This window comes from Mauremys mutica, chromosome 6, assembly GCF_020497125.1.
Source record: "Mauremys mutica isolate MM-2020 ecotype Southern chromosome 6, ASM2049712v1, whole genome shotgun sequence".
NCBI classification, from domain to species: Eukaryota; Metazoa; Chordata; order Testudines; family Geoemydidae; genus Mauremys; species Mauremys mutica.
In genome coordinates this window covers 98,434,537-98,451,477 of record NC_059077.1, presented here as the reverse complement: position 1 = coordinate 98,451,477, position 16,941 = coordinate 98,434,537, and the positions used below count along the sequence as shown (strand labels likewise).

The following is a 16,941-nucleotide window of genomic DNA, read 5'->3' as shown; positions in this document are numbered from 1 at the left end:
AAAAAGTATGAAGCCCCCTAATTCTGGTAGAAAGGAGATGCCCCCAACAGGATGAACAAGTATGTTAAAAAAAATCTGTATACATAGTCTATAGGTTTCTCAGGAATTGGATCTCTGATCCATTCCCTCATACACAGTTGCACAGGGAAGTTTTTCTAATGCTTATTAAATCTATTGTACAGCCATGCATAAGGTTTTGAAAATGCCAGAGAATTGGGTGTTGTAGGATATGGACCTTTCAGCTCCCCTCTTCAACTTTCTCTCTTTGTACTGCCTAAAACAAAAGGGCTTTTTTGGATTTTGTTATTAATGGGTTCTGCTATATACAAACTCTTTTGGCTAACTAGTTGTCCCTGCCAAGGCAACCCATGTTGTAAGATTTTCCACAGTTTTGTGTTATGAGGTGGGAAGTCATGGCATATTGATTCTCTTGACCTGAGGGTGCAAATCATCAAATCTGTCTTAAATAATAAGGGAGGAGATTGGGACCAACATCCATTGATAGAATTTCCCCTCCCAGAGTAAAACTAGGTTACCAGAGACCAAGGGCAGAGACCAGGCTGTTGGGAGCCATGTAGGGTGACCAGACAGCAAGTGTGAAAAATTGGGATGGGGTGGGGGTTAATAGGAGCCTATATAAGAAAAAGACCCCAAAAAAATCAAGACTGTCCCTATAAAATTGGGACATCTGGTCATCCTAGAGCCATGAATCAGCAAAGGCACAGAGCCTCAATGGAGTGATCCACAGGGTTAACTGTGTGGGTCATATGTCTCATTACACAAGGAGGACACAGTTTTTTAACAACTGAGAATATATAATGTATACATAAATACTAGGTTTGTATGATTCAATTATTAAAAATCCTGTTTTTGTTTATACATTTACAGTGAAACAAGGAGCCACATGCGACTCATTATAGCCATGTTTTCTGTATTATAGACATAGACTTTCATATGATTGTAACAAATCAGGTCTATTTTTTAATTAGAGAATTATCTACATTTAAAAAGAAGATGGCCTCACTGATGGAGTTGATGTGCGTCAGAGGCTACAAAGCTCCATGATAACAGAAATGTTGCCAGCAGGTGTAATGTGGGTGCTCTCTTTTCATCACATCTCCATCTTTTCAGAGGTGAAAAGCCTGCTAATTAAAACACAGAGAGGAGAATAGGCTAAAGAATTGAAGAGTGTTTTAAGTACATTTTCAATTTCCAGTCCTGAATCAATGTGCATTAAGATTTTGCATTGTTTTTTCCAGGTATCTGTAGCAACATCTCCATTTTGTTGGCTTTTATGTTTCTTTAATACAGTTCAGTTCTACAGGAATATCTAGTTTGTTTCCAGGGCCGCCCAGAGGATTCAGGGGGCCTGGGGCAAAGCGGGGAAGCTGCGGTGCTTGTACTTACCTGGCGGTGGTCCGGGTCTTCGGCGGCATTTCGGTGGTGGGGGGGGCCTTCAGTCGCTCTGCGTCTTCGGCAGCACTGAAGGGCCCCCTGCCACCGAAATGCCGCCGAAGACCCGGACTGCCACCGGGCCAGGGCTCACGGGGCCCAAGGCCTGGGGCAAATTGCCCCACTTGCCTGCCTTCCCCCCCCCGGGCAGCCCAGTTTGTTTCTGTCCATTTATATACGACTCTGGTATTTTAGGTGAAATGTCCAGTTGATTCAGATTTTAGTATTCTTTCTTCTGTGATCCAAGAGGATTACAGTGCCTTTGTCCTTGTTACCGGCCTTTTTATATGTAGCTTGCTACTGTGGTATAAATTATAGCAATAATTTTGATGCAGCTTCACAGCACTGGGTTCCCTCCACTGTCCGTTGTCCTCCTCTACTGTCCGTTGACTCAGAGGAAGAGCTCAACACCTACTAGGGTCAGACCCAAAGAGTACATGTCAGTTAGTTATGCCTCATCAGTCAGTTATATGGACAGAACATTCCCAACCCTTTAATTACTAACAGAGCTTGTTTTATCATATTAGTCTGTGCTATTTTAATATTGAATGAGGATGAAAGAAAACATTAGTTATTTATAAATAGGTTTAAGTTGCTGTTCCAATTCCAATGTTTTATCATACAGTGAAACTTGTTTTAAGCAACCATTCAAGATTAACGAAAAAACACATTTGCTTGATAGTAGTAGTCTCCTAATATAAGTGGCATGGAATTGTACTGTCTGTGGACTAGCTTTTGACACAACAATCTGCCCTGACTGAGTCAGAGGGGGCATGTAGCTGCACTGTCTAGCAGTAGACGAGGGACAATCTTCCCAAGACTTTCCAAGTCACAGTTCATTCCCTGGTTTCCACCTTGTTTCAGAGGGAAGTATTCTGTGCTGTCTCTTTACCAGGCATCATCCTCCACACAAGGTCAGCTGAACTTGCTGGTGCATAAATGAAGAGGCTGAGTCAACACTCCACTTTTTCCCTGTCTGTGCCAGCCCACTCATGTAGTGAGTAGTGAGCCTGCAGGGGCTGTTCTCTTCCTATGTTGTGACCAGCGCCTTTACTCTTCTGCACAAATGCAAAGGACAGATGACGATCTTGCCTTTGTGTAGTGATATTTAGAGTGGTCTCTTATGACAGGAAGTTGCCTATGAAGAGTGAGATTTTGCATAGAACAAATTGTCAACAACACAAGTCAAAATATACAAAGTAAATATCCTTAAATCAAACTAAATTATAAACCAGCATTTTTTTTACTTTGTCTGTCTTTTGATAGTAATTTTGATTATTGATGGAAATATTTTTCATTGGTTTGTTAGTATAAGGTGAAATCCTACCAATCTTACCAACATTTACCGATTTTTTAAAAAAAACTATTTCTTTCAAACTTAAATGTATAGTATGCAAGATTTTAATCTTCTCATGCTTACATTTGGAAAATAATGAACAAATTGATGTCATAAATTAACAAGATGCTCATAACTCCAGCAGAAATGCCTGTTTTTAGATTAATTAGTGTGGAATATAATGGACTATTTTTTGTCTCCTAAGAGGAAAATATCCTTTTACTCAAGATCTGGAAATTAGCTGGTTATAGAGGGTTCAGCCTACAGCTACTCAACTTGTAATGATGCCTTCAGGAGCAGCTGGTCCAGTGAATCACTGAACACATCCTATTTCTAGTAATAAACTGCTTCATATGTGCTATTGTATTTTATTAGCTTAACGTGAAGTTTAGTCTCTGGGGCTGGAATCCTGGCCCCATTGAAGTCAATGGCAAAACTTCCAATGATTTCTCTGGCCTAGGATTTTACCCTGTGCTTCCATTAGTCATAGGCATGGGTCAATCTCAGTTACTAAATGCTGCTGAGTGTAGAGATGCTAAGAGTACCCAAAACTTTTATTCTTCCGTGTGTAAAGAGATTTCAGTCTATTTTAGTGAGAGTTTTGGAAGGAAGAATGAGTTCTTGATCTTCACCTAGGGATCAGTATATTTATACACCTCTAGAATGCATAACAGCTCTTCACCAGGAATGTGCCATTTAACAATCCTTTTTCAGCATTGCGTGTATATATAGATCAAATGGCACCCATCTGTATCAGCAAGGATACCTGCAGCCCAATGTGGAGGCAGGCAGTGTTTGTGCAGCCAGCCTTCTCCAAGGGCTCATCCAATGGCAGGCAGTATTAATTTGCAATTGGAATCTGATGGTGGATACTGCTAAGGGATTTATTATTTGTATAGCCCTAGCGCCTAGAGGCCACAGTCAGGACCTGGGGACCAGATGTGCTATGCTCTGTACAAACACATGCAATGAAAAAATGGTATGTGCCCTGAAGATGTTGCAGTGTAAGACCGCATCCTGTATTGAAAACCATGTGGGTGCAGGGAGGTTTGGGGCCCAAATATTAGTTGAGACACAGCAGGTAGATAGAGCAAACTGACTGGGGGAGCACAAGGTAAAAATGAGACAATTATGACTAGTGTAATACAGAGCAGACTCCATCTCTGTGTATCCCAAGTACCTAGTAACCCCCCTCTTCCTTGATCACTGCAGCCCACTTTTCGGGTTACAGTGGTCAGCTGCAGATCCCCTGGCAGAGCAGGGTTCAGGGCATCTTTCAGAAAATGAGTGAATCATGAGTAAAACTTTAAACTCATAAATGGCTGCAGTTTACAATTTGAAATGTGCATGTTGGCTGATGCTCTCAGAAGTCTCTCTGTGCTTTTATTTAAAAAAAAAGACATACAACTAAGTTGTTTAAACTAGGAGTATGGAGTAGTATCCTTTGCTAATAGTGAGAGCTATAATCGGAAGTTTGGCTTCAAGGAAGTTAGAACTCTGTCAACTTCCCTGACAGAGCTTTTAAGCTCCACCAGCTTTATAGGTATGGATTTTTTCCCTTTTTCTTCCTTTTATTTTTCTAAACCAGGGAAAATAAAATTATAAATCTGAATGTATGTTTTTATATTTCTATATGCAATATATACTTATATTTTTCTAGCAGTGAACCACAATCACCCACATTTTTCTGAGATAATGTATTTATAGGTCTCTGTGTGGAGAACAAAAAGAAGTGTTTTTCAAGAGCCTGCGCAGAACTTGGAATTAATCTCTTTTTTATTCTTGGGCTTAAGGGTCTGCTTGTTGGCCAGCTTCTGCCATATCAGTTTGGAATGTGTGAAGCTCAGTTTCTGCAAGGATATCACTCTGGAGGCAGTTAAAAAACTCTGCAAAAACTGTAAAAGGTAAGAGTTTCGGCTTTACACAGATAAAAAACTCAGCTATCCTGTCAGTGCTTGACTGAAATACTAAGCTATTCTATCGGACACAGACTTTGATCCTGATAAATTAATGATTCCTACAGCCAACAGTACATTGTTTATATATGTTTTCCATTCATAATAGGTGCTGTTAAGGTATCTGTATTCAAATGTTTTACATGCCATTTGAAATAGCTTTTAAAAACTGCAGAGGCTGATGCAACTCTCAATGACTTTTCATAGAGTACTTCAGGTGTCCACTTCCACTTAGTGTTTTTAACACTGATAAGAGAAATGTGATCTGCAGAACATAAGCCTGTACTGTATTTTTTTAAATCGATATTGTTACATCTGAAAACACAGAAGAGGTGCAAGTGACCCAGCTTTCTGACTGTAGATCTGAGTTGATAGAATTAACGATGGAAATACAGAATGAAGTGATAATTTTTAGATCACTGGTTAAAGCAAGCAAGCAAGCTCTGATGTTGTGTTTATAGTGTATAATGGAAATATCACACCTGGAGAGGGGAAACCGAGGCACTTTAGAATTTTAGTATATCTTAAAAGTGGGGCTGTAATTGTAAGTACTTCTGTATTAAAAATCTGTACCTTTCTTGAGTTACTGACCATCATCAAAATACAATCCTGATCCTGCAGTGAGATATACACAGGTAGGCACTTGTGCCTGCAGGGATCTCAGGCTCCACGTGGCCCCTGAACTGTGCCAGATCCTGGGAGCTGAGGAATGCTGGCCAATCAGCACACCTCTCTCCCAGCTGGCCAGTGGGTGCCAGAGAGTCCCAGGGATAGTTACCTATTGTTCCTTGGCAAATGCCTCCCTGCCTTGCTATTAGGACTGTCCCCCTTTCAGCACCTGCCCCATCAATATCCCCCACCTGTTGATGTGGGTGGCACTTTGATTAAAGAATATTTGATGTAAGAGGTAGGAGAAGAGACAGGTTGATTTTCAGATGCCGTGGTGAGTTTGCAGAGCTGGCAGTTACAAAACCTGGGCTTGAAAACTCAGTTGCGTTGCTGTGGAAGCCATAGAGAACAGAATAAATGTGTCTCCATGAAGTCATATTTACAGTCACTTTTCTTACTGTAGCCAAAGTTTAAAAGAAAAGGTTTATATTAAAAACAAAAACCAAACTCAGCTCTGTGATTGGTTCACAGTGTATTGTTTATTTAACAAATGTAGCTGCTCTTGTTTTTGGATTGTCTGCAAAGAACTTTCATAAATTTATTATTATTCAGAATTATTTGCTAAGTCGTCATTGCAAATAATAATTGGTTTGTAGTGTGTATATAAACAAGACCGTTGTGAGTTGTTGAAATTTGAGCTATCTTAGGTTTGATTGGACATATAAGGTCACCTGTTCTGTTTCAGTTCTGTGAATGGATGAATAATTACGATGGCCAGTCTATATTACAAAAATAACTATACACGCAGAGCTGGCTGTAACTTGTTAAATGTCATGTAGTTACAAGACAACAGAGATTACAATATGGATATATTCAAAAGCCTTAGCCCAGTTTCACAACCCTGTTAAAACACTCAGTTAGGCTCTGCTCCTGTCTATGTTAAAATTCTAACTGTATAGTAACCAAGTCAATGGACAACTGTTATATTTGGGTCTTGTAACTCAGTTTTTTTGTAGAAGAGGATCATATTTCCATTCCAACTACTCCTGTGTACAGAGTCTAAATTTGGTTTCTGTGTATATTCTCCAGTACGCACTTAAAATTCATTGTTTAAACAAACATCATTATCAGTAACTTCTTTGCTAGAATATTTGTGGTAACAGTATGTGCGCAAAGTCTAAGCAAATATATGTAAATATTTGAACAAATACGTGTTGAAAATAGTTGTTTTTAAGTGTTCTCCAGTTCTAGAACATTATGCTCAACAGAGATCTGCCAGGTTAATGGAAAAATTTTAGAAGGAATATTTACTTCATTCATGGAATGGGCGTCACAAGAACACCAGCTTTATTTCATAGTTAGTATTGGAGGGGAGTACAGGAAGAGCCTAGTAGTAAGAAATCCACTGAATTTTGATATACAACCTGTCTGTTAAAAGGAAATGGCACCCCCAACAGAGTTCAAATTTTTATTTTTTTATCCAATCCTTTATCATTGACGTACATTCTTTACTCTACCATTTATAAAATGTTTATAGTGTAAAAATATAAAAGGCTTTTATGGGCCTCGATGGGAAAGGAGGATCTCTTAAAATGGTTAGAAATACTGAAGAAAGATTTTCCAGCTCACTTGTTAAAGAACTAAATGAACATCTCACACCTTAATTTAAGAGCCATGAGTATGAGGTTCTATATTACATTCCAGAAGAATTAGTGTAGTTTTACAGCTTTGTAAATCTTATCTGGTTTGTCTCACTTTGCTGTTCTGAGTCATGTAACCTTTAATCTTCTTTGGTGTAAAAGAACAGATGAACCTCCTTTAACACTTCCTCATTGAGGAGATTCTTGAGAGATACCACAATCACATTCCTGTTCTTTTTCATTTCTGCCCATATTGTTGTACCAATATTGTTTCCTTGTAAATGCAAACAATTATTTGGTGTTCTGAAGGGAACTTTTTCTGTCCTGAATTGAGAGTGCCAAAGGGTTGTTTAGGCCTAGAGTACTCAAGTTGCTTGTATTCTCCCTTTTGCAGCATTTAGATATAACCAGGCATATGGCCACAGTAGAAATTGTTAAGGTGCATTTTAATAAAGAACAAAAGTACAGCCCTGTCCATTTTCAGTATAGAATATGTTCAGTGTAAAAATCTCAGCAAGAATTTTACCTAGATCCTTATTCTGCTCTTATGTTAAGGTACAATGAGTTTCAAACTCTGTATACAGAAGCAGTTTCAAATGCAGCTCTTAATCATTCTGATTACATAGGTATGTTACGTAGAAATTACATAGGCATGTTAGTTCAATACAGTAACTCCTCACTTAATGTTATAGTTATGTTCCTGAAAAATGCAACTTTAAGCGAAATGATGTTAAGCAAATCCAATTTCTACTGGAAGTTAAATTGTATTGAGGAAAATAGAAAGGAGCATAAACTCTGGCAAGTGAAGTGTAAACATATATTTAGAAAGGCCAGAAAAGAACTTGAAGAACTGCTAGCGAAAGACTCAAAAAGTAACAGCAAAAAATTTTTTTAAGTACATCAGAAGCAGGGTACTTCTTCTGGCATTGGCCACTGTCGGAAGACAGGATACTGAGCTAGATGGACCATTTGTCTGACCCAGTATAGCCATTCTTATGTTCTTCAATGGGGTAAGGGCACACACTTGTTACTGATGGAAGAATTCAAAGGAAATGCCCCATGTGGAAGCTCAGAATTTCTAATCCCCTTCACAGGGTATTTCTTTTAATTGAGAATCTTTGTCATTCTGGGACAAATTCTTCTCTCACACCATTGTAAATGCAGAAAAGTGTAGTATCATTTGTATCCTTTATATCTAAAAAGCATTTAATAAAATAACTCTCAGTACTTTCCTGTTCTTTTTTGTTAATTCTCTCTAAATTTTGGAGGGTTATTTAACTGGTCAGTTATCTGGGGTAAAATTTTCAAAAGCACTGAGTGTCTAAGGATCCTAAGTGCTATTGAAAATAAGTCAGATTTAGGCCCCTCGGTTACTTAGGCACTTTTGAAAATTTTACTCTTTTCTTTGGTTAAAGGAGCACTGTGATATATATGGTACCCACTATTGTATGTTAATACACAAAACATTTGCTTTTTTCATATTTATAGATTATAAAGCTGGATGGGACTGCTGTGATCATCTAGTCAGACCTCATGTATAATACAGGCCATAGGACATCCTGGAATTAATTCCTGTGGGAACTAGAGCTTGTCTTTTAGAAAACATCCAATCTTGATATTTTTTGCCACTAATAGCTCCTTACATTATTAAAAATGAAAATCATTAAATCTAATTTCCTTTCTCATTATAGGTCCCACTCTGCCCTCAGTTACCTAGGGAGATGCACTTGTGTAACTGAGGGCAGAATTGGGGCTTTGATGTTTACTTTTTGCATTTTATATAGCTTGGAAGATAAACTCAGAGGGTCAATTTCTTTTTCTGATTCTCATATACTGCAAATCGTGTGTGTTTAGGTTTCTAATAGTGCATGGGAGAGGGAGAATTATTCTGTTTAAAACATTGTTTAAAATATAAAAATGTTACCGAATAAATATATTAAAATAAAATTCTGAAAATTTTATTGAGAGCTTTGTATTATCAGGGCTTGCAACCCAGCCCTCCCACCCACTTTTCACATTAACAAAACATCATGTAAATGTTGGGAATAAACTACTTCTCCAGTCACCTCCTAGCATGGGAATATTTTTGGTAGAGTGGCATGAGGAAGACTACACGGGCCTCCCTAGTAGGACCATGAACTTTTATTGGTTATTCCAGAGGTTCGCAAACTACCTGATTGATCAGATAGTCAAGGGGCTTTAAAAGGGATTAGCACGGTGTCAGGGACTCATTCTGCTTTTGCTGCCAAGTACTCTTTAACCATCTGTGTTTAATTCTGTTCCTAATGGTCTGCTTTCTCTCTTTCAGGTTGAAGTTGCTTCATCTCTATGGCTGCCACATCACTGATCTGGAGTCCATTAAAGAAATCAATAAAACAGTGCAAGTGTATCACGACCTCTGTTTCCCACCTGCTAATATTTAGTTGAATGAGGAACTCTGTCTGTTGCTATGGACACCTTGGCTTGTAAATATGACAATGCTTCAGCAAAGAGATGCTATATCAGTTAATCTTGTACATATTTTTAATTGTAATCTCAGCACAGGGTTGGGAACCATGAATTCCTGAACTGTAATCCTGACACTGACTCCGTTTCTAGTTTTGCCCAAGTCACTTACCTTCCTCGCAGGGGTGCTGTGAAGATAATGCATGTGATACATTTTTAAGATGAGAGATAGAATTCACATGCTAAATATTACTAAATGTATTACCCTGGCTATTTGATTGGAAAGAATAAAAACGTGGGTCAAAATCCGCAGTGATGTCAGTGGTGGTCAGCAGGTGTAAGCTCCGGTGTAAAAAAAATGTTTGCAGTTGGCAAAGGAGTGTAACTTGCAGTGGCTGTGCACACTGAATGATATACACCACTTGGTATTCTGTGGGGAACAACTTTCAAATCTTGTGTAAGCAGCTTCAAATCCCATTGAAGTCACTAGAAAAAAGAAGGGAAAGGGAAGAAGGCCACCAAAATAGGGAAAACAGCATACGCTGAAGTCCTCCCTCCACAACTATTGTATACCACAAATCACACACCTCCATCTTAACTCTGCATTCCTAAGGATGCCAATCTTTCATCATCTCCTTTACCAAACACATCTCTCCCAACACACTAAACTTCCAGTACTAATAGTAGCGAGAAGGGGTAGTGTGGTAAAGAGATATGTATGTCAAAGAGAATTGTGAGGAGGGGCAGAGTTAAGGTTGTGGTATTTTTTCTGTGTGCTTGTGCATAGAGGATTACAGGGTATGTACTACTGCTCAACTTTTAACTTCTTTGTTTTTCTGGAGTTGTGATGGCTGTTATGTGAGCACAAACATTTAGTTGTTTCACAACAAGATTTTTTGAGTATGTATTACTGTTTCCTGTTGTACCCTTTAATCTGCTTGCTGCTTTGCAAACAAATGGCACAGTTCTGGCCCAAAGAGCTTAAACTGTCAAAAGACAAAACAAACAGGGAACAACAAACAGGTAATGTGGCCATATAGTGATTGGTCACATGCTGATAATACAAAGTTTGAATGGCAGAATATATATTTACACACACACACAACTACATTAAAAGAACATTATTAAGATTGCAAAGCTAAGTACTCAAAAGTTAGGAAATGCCAGAATTAAGGTTGCCTGTGCAATTAATAATGATCACAGTTCCTGGTTGCTCTGGGCCATGCTGGGTCCAGGACCTGAAAGGAGATCAGGGAGATTCTCTCTCTCCTGTGCTGTAAATGACCCTGCTGCTGTGGCCAGGCAGTGGGAGGAGAAAGCTGCCTGATTAGAAGGTAGAGAGCACAAAAGTTGGTTCAATGGTTGGGGGAAGGAACAAGGGGCCTGGAACAGAGGCTGGCAGTGAGGTGGAGAGGGAAACTGGAACTGGATGCTGGGGTAGTGGGGGAGGCTAAGATTTCAATCTGGAAGACTGGAACTAGCTAGGCAAAGAGACTGGGTCTGGGAGCTGGGGGAAGACTGGGACTGGCAACCTTAATTAGGATGCCCTTGTGCATGCCACTGAGAAGAGAATTTAGCCCCAGGAACTCTGTTTAAATAAGTCTCTTCTCCTCTTTCCCATTCCTGTTAGGCAATGTAATATGACACCAGATAATATCACAACTGTAGCCAAAATTAGTGGGATCCTCATTTCTCCTTATAATGTAAATGATTAACTTATTTGATATGTAGTGGAAAAATGCACAATTTAACACTTCAGTGATATTGTTTTATACTGAATTTAAAATGTGTCCAACATAGCACCAGTGAAACTGATTTTATGTCATGTACACTTCAGGTTCTGTTCAAACAGAATATTTTAGGTTGTGATATTATGTTAGGTACTCTGTATTCACACACAGGCTAACACAGCATGATTTCATACCCTGCTACTGTCTTATTCAACCATAAATTTTCTGGTGCTGAAACTGGTTTTGAAGTGTGGTTGGAGTTATCTTTTGTAGTCGGTGAAAGTAAGCTGGTATGAGCTGGTACGGTGTACCGGTAAAAAGTGGCCGCCTGTACGCAGCCGCCGTTAAAGTGCTGTCACAGCAACGGACCCTGCTTAAAGCGCTACCGTGGCAGCGCTTTAATGTTGCTGCCCCTTTTGCGCTCGCCCCCCCCAGCCACTGACAGGGGTGGAAGGGGGCAATAGGTGCAGCTGCCCCAGAGCCAGTGATTTAAAGGGCCCAGGGCTCCGGCTGCTGCTGCTGCTACCACGGCAGCGACCAGAGCCCCAGGTGGTGCAGGCTAGTGTGTCCTACAGGCCCGCCCCTTCTGGGGGTCAGAGCCAGCCCCCATACTGCTAAGTGTTGAATGTTACTTTCAACCCTGTTTGTAATAAGACAAAAAGACACTGAAAATTATATCTCTATTTCTAAGATGGTTGTAACCTTGGTATCTACCTATTGAATTCATATGACTGCTTCTTTCTGTCTCCTGGGTAAAAACTACACTTAGAGGGCCATAGAAGTGATATTTTGTTTTGGAATATTAAATTAGGCTAGAGCTGGACTCCAGCAGCACATCCTTCTAACAATAGGTGCATAATTTCAGAACAAAGCTTTGTTTTGCCATTTCCTGCTGGGAATCCTGCCCTCAACACCCACTGTTAGGGCTCATAAAATGAATCATCTTTTGTTTTGTTGTATCTGTGTCAGTTTGTTTGAGTGGCATGTTTGAACCCTGTGATTAGAAACATGGGTGCCAAGCAGGATAGGTTGAAATTGGCTGATTGTATAATACTATAGGTACCATCTGTTTTGGAGGATATACTTCTTCCATGACAATGCTAAATGACAGCATACTTCATCTTGTTGCTTGAGCTTAATCGGCCAAATTAAAACTTTTGTAGCAGTGGAGGAAAGAAAGGCACAAAAGCCCATATTCTGCCCTTGGTTATGACCACTGACTACAGAGTGGGTTGCATTCATATAAGTAAAGGCAGAATTTGGAGAAAATGTAACAGTTACATAGGGCTCTTACAAATATTGCTTTTATAGGGCCTGCTCCAAAGCCTCCTGAAGTCAGTAGAAAGACTTCCATTGACTTCACAGGGCTTTGATCAGACACCTTGTGGAGCAAGGGGGGAATGTCTTGTATTGCTCTTTATTACTTGTATCATCTTAGATGTTCAGGGTGCTTTACAAACCAAAAAGTTGGAAGCCCTAGTCTAAAAGCCTAAGGAAGATGAGAACAGGAAAAGGCAACATATGGAAGGGTTGAGAAGAACAGTGAGATTGGTGTAAAATCAGGACTAATAAAGGACCAAAGTAATATCCAGCTATACTCTATGTGATGGCATATCCATGGTAGACCATGCCTCCAGAGACATGCAACCATGAAAGAGTGAATCTGACCATGCCTGAGATACAAGATTACCAAGAAGTATAATCTAGTGAACAGCATATGGCAACAAAGGCAAACAAGATAGGGTGTACATGTTGATTATGATTTTGAGATATCACTGTCTCAAAACTCAACCCACAAATAAAAGTACTTCAGCTTAACAGCTTGTCAATATCAAAAGCCCATGCCTAGAAACTCCTGTTATCAAAGGGCTGGCACCCATAAGCAAGATAAATGTGTTTCACTTTGATGAGGGAACAACTGCAGTCTGCCTTAAAGCTCTCCTCTGTTAGTCAGTATGAGTGCTCTTTCTTTATATGGTCTGCTTATTCATCAGGTCAATACTTAGTGGGCCTCCTTTCATATAAGAGCCTGGAGGAAGCAGGATTTCTTTTATTCTAGTTAGGAAGATTTTGCTGGAGTACAAAGGGTTAAATCTTAGGCCATATCTATACTACATGGCCTACAGCAGCATAGGTATGCTAACTTCATCCTGTGTAGACACAGAGGGAAAAAAAACACACACAACTTGTTCCTCCAACCTACTTCTGAGGTCATGTCAGCTGTTCCGGAGAGACTGAGGTTGGTACTGTGAATCCTTTATAGAGCATAATACTACAATAAATCAGTCAATCTCTAATAGTGTTTTGGATCACTCTAGAGTGGCTTCCTAAATGAGATTTATGGTAGAGCACAAATTTTGACAGACCCCATAGTTACAGATAATTCTAAGAACATAACACTTCCTGTGCTGCAGAGTGAACGTTTTAGTTCAGAACTGTAGCAACACCACCTCCCCAAGGGATGGCAGCTAGGTTGACAGAAGCATTCAGCTGTTGACCTAACTGCATCTACACTAGGGGTTAGGATTTTTCACACCACTGAGCACTGTGTTGATTCAAGTTTCAAGTGTAGACCGGGCCTTAGCCTCTGTGAAGTTAATGGAGTTTACACTTCAGTGAGATTGGTCATTTCTAGTCTATGTTAAACAAGATGATTGAAAAAAAACATTTGGTTCCTGGATCTGTTAGTCTCTTCAGAAGTCAGGCTGTGACACAACAATATTTTATATTACAACAGGGTCCCCATAAACTTCCACTAATGTCATTTTCTGTTGATCTGACATTTTAATAGGATCCTCTTACATTCCTATCATTTGCCATTGTATCTGGATCACAATACAATGGACTAGGACATTCTTAATTAACATATTCTAAAGGCAACTATTTATTAATACAGGAAGCACTTTTAAAAAGAAACAGACTCCCATTGACTTCAATGGGCTTTGGACCAGGTCCTTAATCCCTTTTTCCTTCTTCAAATACTGAGTCTTAAAAACTGATGTGGAAATTTCAGTTACCTGGAAAGTTTCTGCTGCAGCAGAGAAGAGGACTGTGGTAGGGGACTAATCAGAGAATGAATAACGAACTTCTAAAGGGTGTCATCTTACTAACAGCCTAAAGACAATTCCAGGTTCAACTGAACCACTGGACATAAAACAACGTGTGTAGGCCGTTCCTGCGGCCTGAACGCTTAGCAAGGAAACATTTCTAACAGACCGTTCAATGTTTTCTCCAAAGCAAATATAATGCAAACAGATGCAAAAAGGGTCCACTCCTAAAAGCTTCCTAGGCAGCTTCCACACTAACTGATAACTTTACCCCACTCTTGGCATTCCTTCCCGCGGGGATTTCCTCCAGCGAAGAGAAGGGAGCGCCGCAGTTACGCAGGTAACCGCATCGCTCGTTTGTCTAAGGTGAACCTGGCAGGTTTGTCAGGGGGGAGCGCCGCTGCCGGCGATGCCCACGGGCCGGCCAAGCGCTACACCTTACATAACAGCGCCTGCCACGGCTCCGCCCGCCTCGCTCGGGAGGTGCGCGGGCTCCTCCGCCCAGTGAGCGGCTGGCGCGGCGAGTCTCGGGGCGGGCCGGGCCGGGGGCGGCTCCGGGAGCAGGGAAAGTTGCGCGGCCGGTCGGGTCGCTGAGCTCGGCGCCGGACAGCAGCGGAGCCCGCACCCCGGCCCGGAGTGGCCGGCGGCAGGAGGGCGCGTCGCGGGCCGCTGGCGATGGAGCTCGAGGAGGGGGACGAGCTGGCCCGGCTCCGCTCCCTCTTCGTGGCCTGCGACGTGAGGGGCTCGGGGCGCATCGAGCGGGCGGAGTTCGGCTCGCTGTGCGCCGAGCTGCGGGTGCGGCCGGCCGAGGCCGAGGCGATCTTCCGGCGGCTCGACACGGACCGCGACGGGGCCATCACCTTCCAGGAGTTCGCCCGCGGCTTCCGCGGGGCCAGCCAGCGGCCGCCGGGGCAGGACGAGGAGGAGGCGTGGGGCGCGGCGGGGCCCAACCAGCCCTGGCGGGATTTCGAGCTGCGGCTCGGGAGCGAGGCCAGATACGTCCCCAGGTGAGAGCGGAACGGGTGGGTGGGTGGCAGCAGTTACCCCGCCCCCGGCCCAGCGCGGGACCAGCCCGGGGAGGGGAGACGCTGCCTGCTCTAGGGGGACCCTCCGTGCGCACAAGGCAGCCTTAGCGCGGTAGGATCAGCTGTGCCCGGCGCTGCACAAAGTGATGGCCCTTGGCTCAAGGACCGCACGACAAGAGACAGGGATGGGGGGGGGGGGTGTCACAAGGGAACAGTAGGGCTCAGGATGAAAAGCCGCAGGCACAGCACACCTGGTAACTTCTGGCCTGGAAAGCACAGCAGTGCCTGTTGGAGAATATGACCCCAGCTGCAAAATCAGGGTAATAATAGTTTGTGTGAAATAGGGGAAAGTTGCTTTTCATTCCCCTCTCAATCTGCTTCTCCCCTCCCCTCCACTTTATGCTGGTTTTATATGAGAATTGGTTCTTTGGGTTTCCCATGCTGATGAAACCATCCCAAAGTCCATCCTGGTTAGCCAGAGGAGGCACCAGTGCATGTTGTGAGCTCAAGAGACATCACCTAATTGATGGGTCCCTGAGAATTAATGGAAGCACAGCTTAAAGAGGATGTAGGTTTAATGCTTGCGGGAAAGGGTGAGGAGTTCTGCATTGTTGTATTGGTAGGGCAGGACATGATCTTGTACCCACTCTTCTGTATGTAAGGTAAAATTTGCCTGTGCTGTAGAGGTCTGCAAGGACTTCTAACCACTTAGGCTATCCAGAGGGCATGGCACCTGCTTGGATTCAGAGGGAGATGAGCCTCCCATGGGCCATACAGAGGGAGGGATCCCAGTTTGCTACAAAGAGGCTGTGCATAGTGTGTTCTGGACAGAGGCCAATAACATAGGTGCATTGACTCAAAACCTGTGTGTGGGAGAGGTTTGGAATGCCAGCACCCCCTTTTCCGGTCTATGGGCTTGATCATTGAACTCAATGGTAGCTTTAGATCAGGCCCTATATTCTGGAGTTGTAGATGCTTATGGACTGCATTTCATCTCTCCGCTCCTGCATAGTTGGAGTTGTGAATGTCCTCTCCCTCAGCTGCTGAGTACCCACCCATCATTTGAACAAGAGACAAATGATTCAGTACCAAACAAAGCAACAGATGTCAAAGAAAATCACATTAATGGGACAGTGCCCACTTGAAATCTTGACACTTACGAGTTAAAAGTAGGTTCAGGTGCTACTTTGCCCCTGGGTCTCTCTGCCAGTTTTTGTGGTCCTTACTATCACATTTTTGAGTTTTTAAAATGTTTCCCCTCTCCTCCGCTACTGTGAAAGACCCAAACAGGAAAAGGACTGACTGTGCAAGTGAAACAGACTATATGCAAAGTATTGTGAAATGCACAACTTAAACAAATGAGAGGGAAAATTCCCCTCTAATCTCTTTCAGATATAGTAATCGGATGTTACCTATCATTACAGTAGAAGATAAAAATCTTTCTTCCGTCTGAAAGTTTAAATTGACTGAGCCCCCTTAAATAAGCCAGGAGGCTGTAATTAACTCATTCTTGCCCATACTTCCTGTGCTGTGATCTCAGCTCAGACTTCTACATCTCAAGAATTCTCCCACTTCTCTCTTTATGCTCTGAGCCTTCTGCGAGGGCCCTGATCCTGCTCCCACTGAAGTCAATGAGAAAATGTTCAGTCCCATAATGGGGAAAGTTGGCTGGCCGCAGCCTGCTTCGCCATGAAAACTGTTA

The 16,941-nt window shown here is 42.0% G+C and overlaps 2 protein-coding genes across 2 annotated transcripts in view; both read left to right on the top strand.

Annotated features, from left to right (window-relative positions):
• LOC123372247 overlaps positions 1–11,938 on the top strand; it is an 80,716-nt gene extending 68,778 nt beyond the window's left edge. Inside the window, exons 13-14 of the mRNA XM_045020255.1 lie at positions 4,582–4,692; positions 9,301–11,938. Coding sequence (XP_044876190.1) covers positions 4,582–4,692; positions 9,301–9,415 — 226 coding nt within the window. The 3' untranslated portion in view covers positions 9,416–11,938. The remainder of the gene's footprint in view (positions 1–4,581; positions 4,693–9,300) is intronic.
• Positions 11,939–14,764: 2,826 nt separating this feature from the next.
• The window catches only part of RASEF (RAS and EF-hand domain containing), a 50,624-nt gene continuing 48,447 nt past the window's right edge, over positions 14,765–16,941 (top strand). Inside the window, exon 1 of the mRNA XM_045022476.1 lies at positions 14,765–15,221. Coding sequence (XP_044878411.1) covers positions 14,890–15,221 — 332 coding nt within the window. The 5' untranslated portion in view covers positions 14,765–14,889. The remainder of the gene's footprint in view (positions 15,222–16,941) is intronic.